The sequence below is a fragment of the Ixodes scapularis genome, unplaced genomic scaffold, assembly GCF_016920785.2.
Source record: "Ixodes scapularis isolate PalLabHiFi unplaced genomic scaffold, ASM1692078v2 PGA_scaffold0__279_contigs__length_252992795, whole genome shotgun sequence".
In the NCBI taxonomy this organism is placed as follows: domain Eukaryota; kingdom Metazoa; phylum Arthropoda; class Arachnida; order Ixodida; family Ixodidae; genus Ixodes; species Ixodes scapularis.
Window position 1 is genome coordinate 105,132,471 of NW_024609835.1, and position 14,693 is coordinate 105,147,163.

At 41.8% G+C, this 14,693-nt stretch overlaps 1 protein-coding gene across 1 annotated transcript; it reads left to right on the top strand.

The window, feature by feature from the left end:
- The first annotated feature begins 9 nt into the window (after nt 1–9).
- LOC8024774 (testis-expressed protein 9) lies at nt 10–14,432 on the top strand. Its single transcript, XM_029990942.4, has 3 exons — nt 10–135; nt 13,940–14,071; nt 14,154–14,432. Exons 1-3 carry the CDS (start codon nt 133–135, stop codon nt 14,241–14,243), a joined length of 225 nt encoding a protein of 74 aa, XP_029846802.1. The 5' UTR covers nt 10–132; the 3' UTR covers nt 14,244–14,432.
- The last annotated feature ends 261 nt before the right edge of the window (nt 14,433–14,693 follow it).

The window sequence follows — 14,693 nt, forward strand, 5'->3', positions numbered from 1 at the left end:
TGGAGGAGCTTTCACGGCTAACAAATGCCAGGGGGCGTTTTTGCTATTCCCAAGAATTGGCGTTGCGGCGAAGGGAACGAGCAGCAGCTGCAGCAGCTGTGAAGTGTGCAACGCGGACTTTTAAATTTGACGATGGTGAGCGGCAGCCTCTCGCTTTGTCACGGCGCGACAGACTTAATGGAATCTAGTGAATTCGCGAGCACTTGCCATCAATGCCTGTAACTATACGTTGTATTATTTCAATTTTGTTAATTGGCACACTCTGTATGCGAAGTGTCGCGTTATGCACTCTTATTTTTTACGTGCATGATGAATGTGTATGCCGTTGGTGTGTACCTTAGACTTCATGGTTTACTGTCGACCCGCACCCGAGAACGAGGGGAAAAAAAAAATGAAAATAAATATGTTGCACCTTTCTGATTTACTAAGCCTATTTTTGCATGTTCCAGCACCGCGTTGATCGCACTTGTTTCATTCATGCTTATCTGTGTCATATGCACCATGTTGAAGGTGAAAGGGCGAAAGTAAGCCCATGTTGAAAGTGAAACTAAACAGCGTCACATAGACTTGTACCGCAGAGAGCTAAAACTTTAATGAAAATAATATTCTAGTGCTGCATTTTACCTTATCGAATTGCAATGCATAGTTCTGTTTCTGTAAAAAAAAAAAAAAAAAAAAAAGAAAACTGGAGCAACATTTCCGGGATTTTAACGGTTGACTCCCACCGTTGACTCCCACACAGAGAACCGCCAATCGCCAGAGAATCGCGTTTGTGGCGTCATCTGCCAATAGGTGCAGCAAGTATATCTTAGTACGAGGTTTGCTTTCAACCCTACGCTTGTTACACTTCCCAAGAGATGGCACTACAAGCCTAACTTAAACCACTAAATAGATGGCGCAAGCCGCCGCCTGATTTAAGGTTCTACCGTTTGCATCTATGCTCAGTCGTTTGCAGACGTCTGCGTTGGCGGCCTCAATAACTCTATGGGCAGCCTACGTCGGACGGCGGAAGGTTGGAGCGGTACCCACTGATCTCTATTGTAGTAGGCTGGATCGCGGACCATGGCCTCGGCAGCTGGGGCCGAGTGTCGCCACCGGCGGCCATTGATTGACACCAGCAAATGCATGGGACTCTATGGGAAGAACGAAAAAAAGTGCTGTTTTCCCCTGTTTCTAAGCTGTTCTCGGTGCTGAAACTTTTGGGATGCTTTTCGATAAGCCCGCCAAATATCTTGCGTACAAAATTTAAAACTGACAGCCCTCGCAGCTCTTATAAATAAATATTTTGTGGTCGAGAGTAACTCCGCTGTAGTGCAGCTCAATAAGGCGAGAGTTACCTAGAGTTACCACGGGGTCGGTGGCGGTTTCGCCGAGTTGGGTTTAGCAGACGACGAGCTCGAAGGCTTCGCCAGCTTCGCTACGCGGGATTCGCTCACTTCCGGAAAGCCGCTGTCGAGATGGAACTTCTTTGTCATTCATTCATTAACCTCAGGCTTCCCTGAGAACGGTTTCACTGACGGCAAGTTCCTTTGTTTACTCCACTACGAGAGCAAGCTTCCCAGCTCAGCCGTAGGTGCTCCGCTACGTTTGATTTTTTTATTCGGCGATCGAACGTTTGAGAAATACCAATTCGATCTCCAAACACCCGACATAAAGATCGCAGCACACCATAAAATACTGGACTCCGAGCACAGCGTACATGCTTCAATATTCTTACTTTTGTGCTTTTCTTCCATAGACTTGCGTGTATTGCCTGGTGTCAAGCAATGGCTGCCGGTGGCGACACCGAAGGGCTCCCGATCCGCGATCCAGCAGTGGCGGTACCCGCCCGAACCGCCGTTGAACATATCAAAGCTGCAGTGCTTGTTCCTCACAAGAACGGAGCTACGCCTTGAAATTTCGCACGACAAAACACACCTTACTGTGTCGGTGGTCAGATTCCACCCAAAAGTAGCGCTAGCGGTTCGAACAAGATACAAGTTTCAGAACGAACCATTATCTTATTTATGGAGAAAAAAAAAAAAAAAAAAGTTACACGCGATTTTTGTAAAGTTTTAATTGTAAAATGATGACCGACGAAGCCTACGAATACATGAGGCTGAATGACCTGGGCGGGACGAAGCGCTAACGCAACATTGTAGAAACAACAATAGAAAGGGTAAAAGTGGGATCATATATAAACAATATGAATCGGGCTACATAAACCAATTAAATCATCAATTTACACATACATATGTGGTGGCGGGCTGGCAGGCGCTCTGCGTAAGGGTTTTTCACCTATCTGCCTAGCACCGCACACCACCACATGTGCCCATTCCGGTACGTGCAAATGAACTTATTATTTACAAGCAGTTAGCTGATGGACACGTAGTACTTTCTGCATTTTTGATGCAAGCATTCAATATTTTAGGTCCAAAATAAAACTATTCTCCGATAAGAACAAATAACGCTCCTAACTACTCATTAATGACCTTTTTAGAAACCTCTACAGAGGGTGGATGATCCATCCCCTCATTACATTTCGAAAGGGCATAATACAAATGGCGATTATTTCGACATCGGTTCCTCAGGAATAATTTCATTTCTGGATGATTGCCCTGTGGAAAATTACAACTTGCGCAGAGTAGTATGGTACTGAACGACTGCACAATATTTGTTTTGTTTTAGTAGAGGCGTGCGAATATCCGAAACTTCAAACAATTTGCGAATAGTGTTTGCTATTCGATTCGCTTTGCAGCAAACACAATATTTTTGTTCAAAATGTTCGCTTTTTTTTTTTTTTTTTTCGAAAAGTATTGGGGATAAAGGAATTCTTCGGCCGCGTGAAACTTCACCGCTTCGCACCAGCGCTCCGGCGTCAAGCTTCACTGCTTCACACCGGCGCGCCCGCGTCAAGCTTCTCTGCTTTGCACCGGAGCGCTATGAGAAGCGGCTGATCTCGGTTGATTCGATGGTCTTGAAACTTTTGCTCGATATTATGGTCAGCCTTCTTTGGTTATAGTTTGAACCCTCATTTTAACTTTTTCCCGACCGCGCCCATAGGCAATCGATCACCGGTAATCGATGGTTTCCAAGCGCCGTCAATAAATTCAATTTAAGGTGGAGAGTTGTGTTCCACAATCTCGTGGATAGCCGAAGAACAGCAGTTTCAGTTTCAACATAGGTCTGAGCTTTATCACAAGTTGGCGAGCTGTCAAAAATAGTTCTGGGAACCGTGGATGCACTTGCATAACATGGCTAACTGCATGCATCAGTCTTCGTAACAAAGATGGAATTATTTACGTAATTCAACTGTACTGTGGCATATTTTTAGACCCTAAGAGCTACGGGAACCCTTGAAACGATGTTATAAGCATCACTTAACAGATGGTTGTCGGTAAGTATCACTAATTTCCAATGCTGCCCTGAGCCGGCATGCACGTTTTATGTTCACAACAAGGCGGACAAAAACGCTAAATATCAAGGAACTGCAATCAAGGCTATGACAAAACTAAGGTAAAACACAAAGAAAGCACTCTGCTGGGGATGTGAGGTGTGCTATCTGTGTTTCAAAAGCACATGTGTTACGGAGGCTAACTCAGACGAGCCAAAAATAGACGTCAGTTAGAGTACACTAACTTTCAGAGGCCTTGGGTGTGGGGCACATTTTGTATATTGTCAATATATATGTATGTGTGTGTGTATGTATATATATATATATATATATATATATATATATATATATATATATTTTTTTTTTTAAATTTGACATAGGTGTATAAGTTTCAATCACTCACTCAATCAATCAATCAATCAATCAATCCAGCAATCATTTTATTTGCGTCTGTACACGTGTACAGGCACTGGAGGCATGAACAAAAAGCCGACACATGTCGGCTTGACGAGGTTCACGCCCCCTTTTTTGGCAAACAACAAGCAATCAAAAGATAAAAAAAGAAAAAAAAGTCATACTTAAAGAAAAAAATCACGTAACAATAGTTAAAATACACGTTTAAAATTGGGCTATAGATTACAATGTTAAGGGAAAAAAAAATACACACTATATGCTAAAATACAATTGTATGACAGAAATATTCATAGAAACATCAGTTTTAAGGAATGAGATGTTAAATGTTCGATGATAATGTTATTTTCAATTAAATGGTTTAGTAAAAAAGGAAGGCGATGTTTTAGCATTTGAGTTCCATAGGTTGTTCGACTGAATGGTATCCTCCATACTTCTTCGTGACGTACGTTATAAGGTCTAATATTTATTGTTAATTCTGCGGTGTTACTAATGTCAGGCGTCTTTTGTTTAATACTTGCTATATATCGAATAAGTAAAGTGTATTCGTACAGTTTGTTTAGGGATAGGACGTTCAATGATTTAAGCAATGGTTTCGTGTGGGTTGATTGTGGTACATTGATTATAGCTCGGATTGCCTTCTTTTGAAGAATCGTTAATTTGTCCAAGTTAGTTGAAGTTGATGTGCCCCAGACCAAGTGACAATAATTCAAATGCGACATGAATAAAGAATTGTAAATGAGAAGCTTAATTTTGACTGGCACTTATATGCCTTCAGCACATACATTGTATTTTCAAGAAACAAAACTCGGTTTCTTTTGAAAGAACAATTGACCACATTTTGAGATGTCATATAGCTCCATACAGAAATTAGGAAAACAAAAGCATTCGCACGGATCCTTCGAAAATCACTACTTTTCCAATGGTCAGGCTGTGCAGGAAACGAAGACCTCAAGGTATATTAAAACAAATAAGGTTTGAACAAATAAACTTAACAAATCAGGGGTGTCTCATGAATTTTGTATAAAGCAGTTTCTTTTCATAAGTATGCCTTTTAGAAGATATCTCCAATCGTGATGTATTAAAGTATCAATGCTAAATTCACATTAAATGTAAAATCGGTTTATAAAAATATTCAATTTCAATCCCCAGTGAAATTTAAATATTCATATTCGATTCACAAGCAAAAATTTTATATTCACGCCCCTCAAATAATAAGTTGTGACAATGTGGTTCAAAGCTGCAAGCAAAATTTGAGCAATTTCTAGCTCTGTCTTTTTAATGTCTTATAATGGGGAAAAAAAAAAAAATGTGGGTACATCACCAAACATATCCTATTTCTATATATAAAAATTACTCAAACCATCACTGCATAAATGACAAGACTACACCGAGAGCCATCAAGAGGCTGTGTTCAAAGAGACTATGAACCAGTTTTCTTGTTTATTGAAGCGACTCAAAAGAACTATTCCCATTCATAAAGAATAACTAAGTACCAGTTTTTGTTTATACAAGCTAATAATTGCAGAAAAAAGCTTTAATGATGCTCAAATGTTTTTCTCATTAACCTTTTTCCCCCGTAATCAAAGAGCCATGCATGTGTAGTGCATTGAGTGGCATCCAAAGAGCCTCTTTCCCAAAATCAACAAAATTAGGATTATTCATTAGCAAAGAGTCACTAATTCAGTCGGGGTTCTTGAAAGTGAGACGGAATTCATGACACAAGAAAGCCTTACAGGCTCAAGAATAACAAACTAGGACAACAAAATCATACTGGACACCTCATTAGGGCATCACGACATTGCAATCTTAGACACTTTACATACGCGCCCGATTACAGCAGCCATTGCTGACCTCTTGTTTTACCGAGATACCGAGCCACTGAATTGGGCGTTGATGAGCCTGCACAAAGGCTAATGGTTAGGAAAAGGGCACAATAGAATCTAAAAAGACAATGACCTGACCTGCTATGGTAATGATGAAATAAAGTAAATGGAATAAGAGGAAATAGAAACTGAAGGTATGTTATGGCAGTGCTCCTGCACAGCTGCTGCAAAGTGACTATAAGAGAGAGACAGAGCGACTTTTCAGTTTCCCATTGTCTGTTTTCGTTTCACCTAGTTGTACATTTCAACTTCCATTCTGACACGTCCTAAGTGTGAGTGACGATTCTTGCACCTGGTGCCTAAACTAAACTTTTGACATTAGGGCAATCTGTTGTGGCAATCCTCAGTAAACAGAGCTTTCAAACTTAATATTTCAAATCAGTTACAAGAATGCCTGCCTCATTTGGAATCGATTGTTTCCAGAAGAAGATTTGGAACTATATGAACTTATAAACATCTCTTTCAAGTACTTCAACTATTTTTCAACTTGGATTGATCACGATCAAGAGCTAATGTAGTGTGCATATCATGTTTTGCCCTTTCGAAAAAATTCAGAAGCCTGTACCATTATATTCCAATTTCCAAGAAAGATTGTGCAACAAACTATGTGCCCCACAAAAGGAAGAGTCCCTCGAAATGTCCTTGCTACAGTGCTAAATATCATACAAAAACATCAATAGTTCTCAAATAGGTATGCTAATAAACAGCACCATCATAAAGAGCTAAAATTATGAATCTTAAATATACTTTTTACCATGACCACTTCCTATATACAAATTCAAAGATAAGTGCTTATTCGGATGACCATTCTCAAGCCATAATGCTACAATAAAACTAACCCTTTCAGGGCAGTTTCAAGAGCACAATTAGCAATGCCCCTTTTCACGCATTTTAACTTTGTCATCTAAATGATATTCTACTGAGAAGTAATGAAAGTTGATTTTCCTGTTCTCCAATAGCCACAAACGAGTAGGTAAATTCCAAGGACTATCTCCAACCAGTTCCCTTTAACATCACTTTTGTTTCCACTGTGAGGAATACTGTAACCAAAACTTCATATGCAAGGGGATGATGATGTTAACTTTTATTTAAATATTGAAATATCCTAAGATAGGTGCAACCGAAGTGCACAGAGAGAGAAAAGGGAAGAGTTTCATCCCAACTGAAAAATATTTGTAGGCCAGAGTAAAACATTAAACATTCTTGATGTCTCTACATCTAGTTTGGCGACTTTTGTGGTGTCTCTAGCATAGGCAGACACACATGACTAAGGAAGTATTGCTACTATCGATTATAGGCTAAAAGAACTAAGATGATTAGCCTTCAATACACTAATTGCTAATACATTTGGGATGGCCGCTATTTGCTCAAATGACCACCAGCCTGTTTTGCCTGCACCAAAAGGTGCTCCATTGCACGCTCCATGTTTGGTGAATGCAGTACAAAACAAAATTATGTCCGATAGCAGGTCTGCAAGCTTGAAAAATACTGCATTTGCTCGAGTAATGGCAGCACTTCTTATAAACTATACGCATTTCCACCTAAAAAAAAAAGAGGAAGTTTTGCGCATTGTTCATATGCCATGCGAAGTAGTTTTAGCAGGATTTGGTTGTCGGAGGAAGAAGCGATACTTTTTGGCGTTTGAAGCGTGTACGTCAAGATAAGGTAGCATATATCCTATCTAAAATGCACCTATATATATCTTAGTTATCTACATAAAGGGGTAAATTAGTAATGCTGCGTGAGGAGCCGGTTTTTTTGTTTTTACTACGGTTCTTGAGGTGAAAACAAGTATAGGCCCTTGCATCTACTTTCCTGCAGAGCATACATACAACCAATCACTGCGCTCTGCATACAAAAACGCAGTGAATAACAAGGTCGAGAGCACAGTTCTCAGTAAAAATGCAATCTGAGCAGATAGCACTTTTGTGTGAAGACGTTATTTCCGTCCCATAAACTGCGGCCATTTTTTCTGCCGATTGCAGTGATTTGCTATTCCCGTGCTCCGTGGGAATGCAAATCCATAAGTTTCGTTCAAAAGAAGTGCGGCTATTACTTGAGCAAATACGTATCAATGTATGCACACAGTGCAACGCTGTTGGTGCAAACACAACGTTGGCACTTTTTTGCATTGAACTGCGAAAAAGTATTGTTAAGCATAAAATCTATCTTTTAGGTTAGAGACCCAAATGAGCATTTTCTTCCATACCAAACCAGTATCTGTGGCAACGCTTCAATTCTAAGGGAAAGACAGCAAAAATGGCGATTACTTGCGCTTGCATCATGTACAGTGACAGTAGGGAACCAGTACTGCATCATATGTACCAGTCATTTCTGGACAAATATAGTGAAGCACTGGCTACGACAAGCTGGTACAGTGCCACCTCGCTTTAAAAAATAAAACGTTGCATTGGCATTGTTGAGGCAGTTTTGCCAGCAAGTAATGTTGGCAAAAGTAACTTGGGCAACTTTCAAATAACCTCCGATTTAGTGATGGGAACTTCAGTGTATGCTGATGCCAAAGTCCCCAACACTGCTCATTTACCCAATTAAGAAATGCACCATTATAAACAAGAAATGCAGATCCATTTTCTCACTTTGTGCGTGTACAGCCAATCGTCATGACGTGTGGTGAAAACCTAGAGAACAATATCGAGGCCCAGAAAATGTTTGGGTGGTTCTCATTTGAACCCTTTCGCATTTCTACCTTCTCGTTTTTACCTTCTCATTTCAACCCAGCGCAAAACAACTTTCGCGTTTCTCCCTTTCTCGTTTAAACCGTTCTCAAAACAAACTTTCGGGTTTGGACCCTTCGCAAAACGACTTTTCTCATTTTAACCTTTCTCATTTCAAATTTTCTCAAAACATACTTTCTGGTTTTGAGCATTGTCAGAAAGACTTTTCTTATTTTAACCTCTCATTTCGAACCCAAATTAATCCAACATCATTATCTCGCAATCTTTCTGCGGTATTTACGGCGAATTCGGGTAATTAATTGCCTTTGAGCCCTCGCCTGTGGCACCGGCGACCAAAAACGCGCCAGCGGCGCATCACGCGACCCTCTCCACCCGAATGCAAAGCACAATGAACTGGCGTTTTTATTTGACTGGGTCGCGAGTGAGCTCTGTTAACTTCTTCGATCATTCTATGGTACCATGAGCATGCTGCATACGCCAACAACATAAACTACGACTCTTTGAGATGTGTGTAAACAGAAGCGGCTACACAAAACTTTTCAAAATATTGGCATTACCACAGTCCGTACAGCTGACAGAATATTAAAATATAAAATCAATGAAGGGGCAGATGTATAAATCAGTGTGGTGCTGCCCGCACGCGCGTCAAATTTCAATAAACTTCTTTTGGATTTTCGATTAACTGTTGCCACGGAGGCTTGCCAGCGTCGCTTTCCATATTCTGTTTACTGTTAGTAGAGAGTTTTTGTAGATCGTTCCAATGACTCCGATAACGATACCCGATACTGCGCCACCGCCTCCCTTGCGCATGCATAGTATCGTTATCGGGGCTATTGGGGGTTTCGGAATGATCTACTAAAACTCTCTGGTACCTTTATTGGAATCCTCAGTCTTCTCATTGCACCCACCCTCCTTGAAATTGTAATGCGTGTTGAAGCTTCAAACTGCATCACTCTGCATACTTCTTTTTCAGCGGTGTAATAACTTGTTATTACATAGTTGTAAAATAAAGTGATGTATGATGCAGCCCGTGTCTGAGAGCAAACGTACCTTGCTCATGCTGGATAAATTCTTCCAAAAATGTTGACTTTCTTTGAAGCATAAATTATATTTCTCTTCGTTGTTTTCGCTATCTTGTCACAGAGCACAAAAAGGTGCCTGTTCGATGGCTTCATTTTCCACTCGAACCCGCTATTTGCCGCCTCAGCGAGCATTGTTTCGTTTGGTTCCCTATCCCGATCCGGATGTGACGATACTGGATACAGACTGGCAGACAAGCTGGCCGAGCTCTTGGAGCTCGGGAAAACTTCTGCTGGTAAATAGCCGGTACACGCCTGAGAAGCGCAACCCGAAAAGCTTGCACCCGCCAGCCTTTGACCACGTGAACGCCCTTACCGAAGATATGGGAAAACTTTTTTTCAGGGAAAATGAACACCCGAATGGGCCATTACAAGCAATAACACACGACTAGCACAATGATCCATCCGCTCCACACGACGACATCTTACGACATACAGCGACAGAAGAGAAATGAAGTACCGAATCTGCGCTAGCACTTTTGAAACCACGTCACCATGTGACCACGTAGCTACGTCAACAGACTCGGGGTGGCACGCAGGCATAAGGGAAATTGTTTCATGTGCTATGCAAGAGATGGTGCCGCTTCGCTTCATCTTCAACCTTCATCCTTAACTGTTTTTCCTTTCTCTATACCTCACTACGGTGTTCAAATGACAACGGGTTCAAATGAGAAAGGGTTGAAACGCGAAAGGTTAAAATGCGAAGGGCGTTTTGCGAATGGGTTCAGACGAGAAGGGTTCAAATGAGAATGGGTTCAAATGAGACGGGTATAAATAAGAAAGGGTCGAAACGCGAAAGGTTAAAACGAGAAGGGCGTTTTGCGAATGGGTTCAAATGAGAAGGGTTCAAATAAGAATGGGTTGTTTCGAGATACACCCAAATGTTTACTGTCAAAGAATTCAATCAGTACTGAATTCGGACCCCATGAAGTGTCACACTCAGTGTCACACTCAGTGTCACACTCAGTGTCACAATGCAGATGGCGTTTTCACAGGAAAACATTTACTATAAAATACCGAGCAAGTGACCACCCAAACATTGGTGACAATTGCGAGTGGAACGAATAAAGGCACTTCTTAGGTCCAAGAGGAGAAAAGCAGAAGTGGCATGTGGTAGGATTGGCCTTAGATTGGTTTTTGGACCTGACAAAATGGTACAGGAGCAGTATAGGCATATGGCAGAACCCTTAATTTTTAAAACAGACACACCTCTTGTCAAACACGGTTTATGCCTGTGCTTTCACGTCAGGTTCGCACGTGCGCACATGTGTAAAGCTTTGCCACTTTCCACCGGCGTGCTTGGAGAAACAACTGACGCAGAGGGCTTTGCCATTTTGCACCGGCATGCTTGAAGAAACAACTGACGCAGAGGAGCATCTTGGTTAGCTTGGTAGAAGGTTTACCGAGCGGGCGCTTGGTATGTCATTTGCTTACACATATTTCAATGGTTTCAAAAGTATAAGGAGGGTGCCGATTGTGACATGGGTGCATGCAAGATATTTTACGGCAACTCCATCTCGTCATTTACCAGGCTATGATTGGCACCCCTACCTTCTGTGTTTGAGGGCATACTAGTGTATGCAAGGGCCGTATTCATCAACATTAATTTAACAATGAACTAAATACGGTACAGTGCTCAATGAAATGAACCAGCGGACGAGTGCCCTAGCGTGCCTAGGGTGACTACCTTCCTGTTAGCGCACCACAAACCGAGGCCTGTTAACACACCACAAACCGAGGCCTGTTAACGCACACCACAAACCGAGGCCTGTTCACACATTTAATATCCTTTGCTGTTTATACACCTGCTAATTGTATTGCAGCAATTAAGCTCAAATAATTTGCACTCCCAGTGATACATTTTTTTAAGCCAAATGTGTTCTTAAATGTGTCGAAGTTGAAAACATAAAAATCGACTGTAGCAGAACTCAATGCATCAAATGGAAATAAGAAACAGTAAATCTTTTTCAAGTTATTGTTTCCTGTCAACGCTTACAAATTATCAACATGGTCCTACGCAAATTTTTAACATGATGTTCTTTTTCAACCATTGTGAGTTGAAAGCTTTTTGCCTCCCGTAACTGTCTTCATTAAAAAAAAAAAATTCTGCGGAATTTTTTTTTTGCATTGACACAGCGATTTCAAAATAATTACAGTATCTTATATTTAAACTTTTGCCGGGCAATTTTTCTTAGAGTATTTTGCCACCAAGGGGAGAGGCACAACGAAGCATGCACGTCAATTCTACTACAAGAACGACGGTTACTTCTCGAAATGCTTTGATAGAAAATGTCATACCACTGCGATTCACAGGATTACCAGCGACCTCCGCGCTTTCCCGTGCCCCGTTGTTCGGCGGCACCATGAGTTGCGGAGTGAATTTTACAACAGTGCGAAATGCCGGACATTTTGAAGGCTTGTTTGTAAATTTCTTGAGGGACGCGGGACACGAGCCCTCTATGCGGGACGGTCCCGCGAGTCGCGGGACGGGTGGTCACGCTAAGCGTACCTGCTGCGGCATCTGCCCGGAGAAGCCGTTAATCTGGCGTCAACAGTCGCACATGTGCGTAGCTATGTCGAGCAGTCAGCGGCTGTTCGCGTTCTATATGCAACCCTCGATACGCAATTACTATAAAGCATGAATCTAGAGCTTAACGTTTTTTTTATTCATCGCGTTACACTAGCAATTTTTATCTGTCCTTCAAAGAAAACAGCGAAAAAGGAAGATATCTTATTTATTTAGTCTACAAAAAGGACACATGTGCCATGACGCTACACATTTATTTAGTATGAACTGCGAGATCACATCGAGGGGTGGTCACGTTTTTTACAACTTTAACCTTTGGAAACTTAAATCTGTTTATGCTACTGATCAGAAAACAAAACAAAAAAACACTGTCATGTTGCAAACTTATGGCTAGCATTGAACAGCTATCAGGGGTTGTGCACCGAGCATGAACAACTGCCGAGTGCTTGGCTCAGCTGTGCGCACATGCAACTCGTGACACCAGATAGACCGCTTCCCTTGGCAGATGGCACAACAGGTATGCGGGGCCATGCGCTCCCATTGGTCCAATTAATTTCGTTGAGCACAGTACATAAAAAGGCTCAAGGTACACCTAAGCACTTCTTACGAGTTGTGAATGCGAAAGCATGCAAAGCCACTCGTCCGCTCCCTTCTTTCGTCTAATGCATACTTTTCGTCGCTGGTCACGCAGCGCCATGAGGTGAGTGGTCGTTGAAACTGATGCGCAGCGGCCAATGGGAGCCTCGTCGACATGTGCCAGCCAATGACATGTGCCAGCCAATGGGACCGAAGCCGAAAATCAATCAGCTTTACTCCGCTCCTTGGGGATAGAGGAATTCAGCTGCCGTTGGCTAGCTTTTCACGTGGTTTCATAGCTGGGAGCTGGCTTCACTTAAAGAAAGGATTTAAGGTGCCGTTTGGCGCGGCTTACTCCATGAGACCAGTTAATGCTTTCACATTAAAAACTCCTTCAAAGGATCTTCGATTGCTATGAAAGAGAAATCTCGATTTGAATGAAGTTTTGCGATATAATAATTTGCAACATACCATAAAGTTCCGAGAGAACGCCCCCGAGATTGCTCCCATCCCACTTTTCTGGCAATACTTAACATAAAAATTCCGAAAATTCCCGTTGGATGTATCAACCTCGCAATTAGCTGTTCCGGAACGTCTGACAAGCATGCTCATAGTGGATTCCTGCGTTTTTGTCCGCCAGTGAGCGCGCAATCTCGATTCCATGCAAGTTGGTCCTGCGTGTATATTGCATCGTGAAATACGATTCTGCTGCATTCGCGATCTGCAGTATTTGTTTTTGTAACATACGAGCTTGTAGCGGATTTTCACATTTTTGTCCGCGATCTGCGCGAGTGATATCGGTTCATATGACAGGCCAAGTTCGTGGCAGGTTCTCGCGTGTTTTTTGTACCATAATACTTGAATCTGCTGCATCCGCGATTCGTTCCCGTGAGATGAGAGATCTCGGCGGGTTTCCGCAGGTCCTTTGCATCGTGAAACACGAATGTGCTGCGTCCGCAACCTGCAACATCTTTCCCCGTGACATAAGAGTTCCTAGTGAACTCCCGCGTGTTTATCGCATCATGAAACGCGAATCCGCGGTTTCCGTAATCTGCAGTATCAGTTCCTGTGTCACGTGGTTTGTGGCCGGTGCCATAGAGTTTATCATTAATTTTTGATAAAGTTCTGCTGTGGCATCCCCAAAGATAGCCTATCCCATGTTTTTCACTATTTAGCTCTTCATTTTAGGTGGGTACCTTTTCAAAACTTAACGGTATGTGAAAAGAAGAAATATTCACGCTCAATTAAGCAGCCAAAATTCTGTCAATAAAAAAGAGTTGAGCACAAAAGCTTGAATTCTAGAACATCCATATTAATGATGAGACTATTCTAGGATCTGTCCCACTCATAATGCATTAAGGAAAAGTTTTCAAGAAACTCCAAACTTTCAGGACAACAGGCCCCAGGACAAAACCATGGCAGAACTTGTGGAAAAAAACCAACAGCTTGAAAAGCAGAAAGCTGACCTGCTAGCTCTCATCAAGAAGCAAATGAAGTTGATTGATGTGCTGAAAAGGCAAAAGGTTGGTGAGATCTTTTTCTGAGGCAGCTCTTCCGTTTAGGAACAGGTGTTGAAATCTGACTGCTGTGCTCCGATACTCGCAGATCCACCTGGAGTCGACAAGAATAATCCAGTTCACGGAAGACGAGCTCATCCACCTCTTTGGCATGGACAAGAAAGACATCCCACAGTAGAACAAATTAAGTCGAAGATGTAGTTCTATACTCGTTTTCACCTTAAGAACCCTAGTAAAAAAAAGTCCGGCTCCTCGCAAAGCATTCATACTCTTTTCCCCTTTGCGTAAAGAATTAAGATAATGTATGTGAATTTGAGATTAGATATATGTTATCCTATCAAGACGTACATGTTTCAAATGCCAAAAAACTTCCATTTTTTTTTTTAGGTGAAAACAAGTGTAGGCATTGGTGCACTTAGGCTGCATGCTCCCAAAACATTCATCCATAAACTTTTTGTGCACAGCAGGTCACAGCTTGTCATCTATGAGACTAATCTTCTAGCACCATATGACACCTCCATAGCTCCTCTATCACTCTAGATAAGGTATGCTTCCTGGCTCGGTGCCCAGTGTTTTATTCTACAAATTTTCGTTTTTCTAAGAAGTCATCTAGTGAGTCGGGTTTCTA

Coding starts and splice junctions, on each gene's coding strand:
- LOC8024774 (XM_029990942.4), top strand. Junction 14,072..14,153: donor ATGTGCTGAAAAGGCAAAAG/GTTGGTGAGATC, acceptor CGATACTCGCAG/ATCCACCTGGAGTCGACAAG.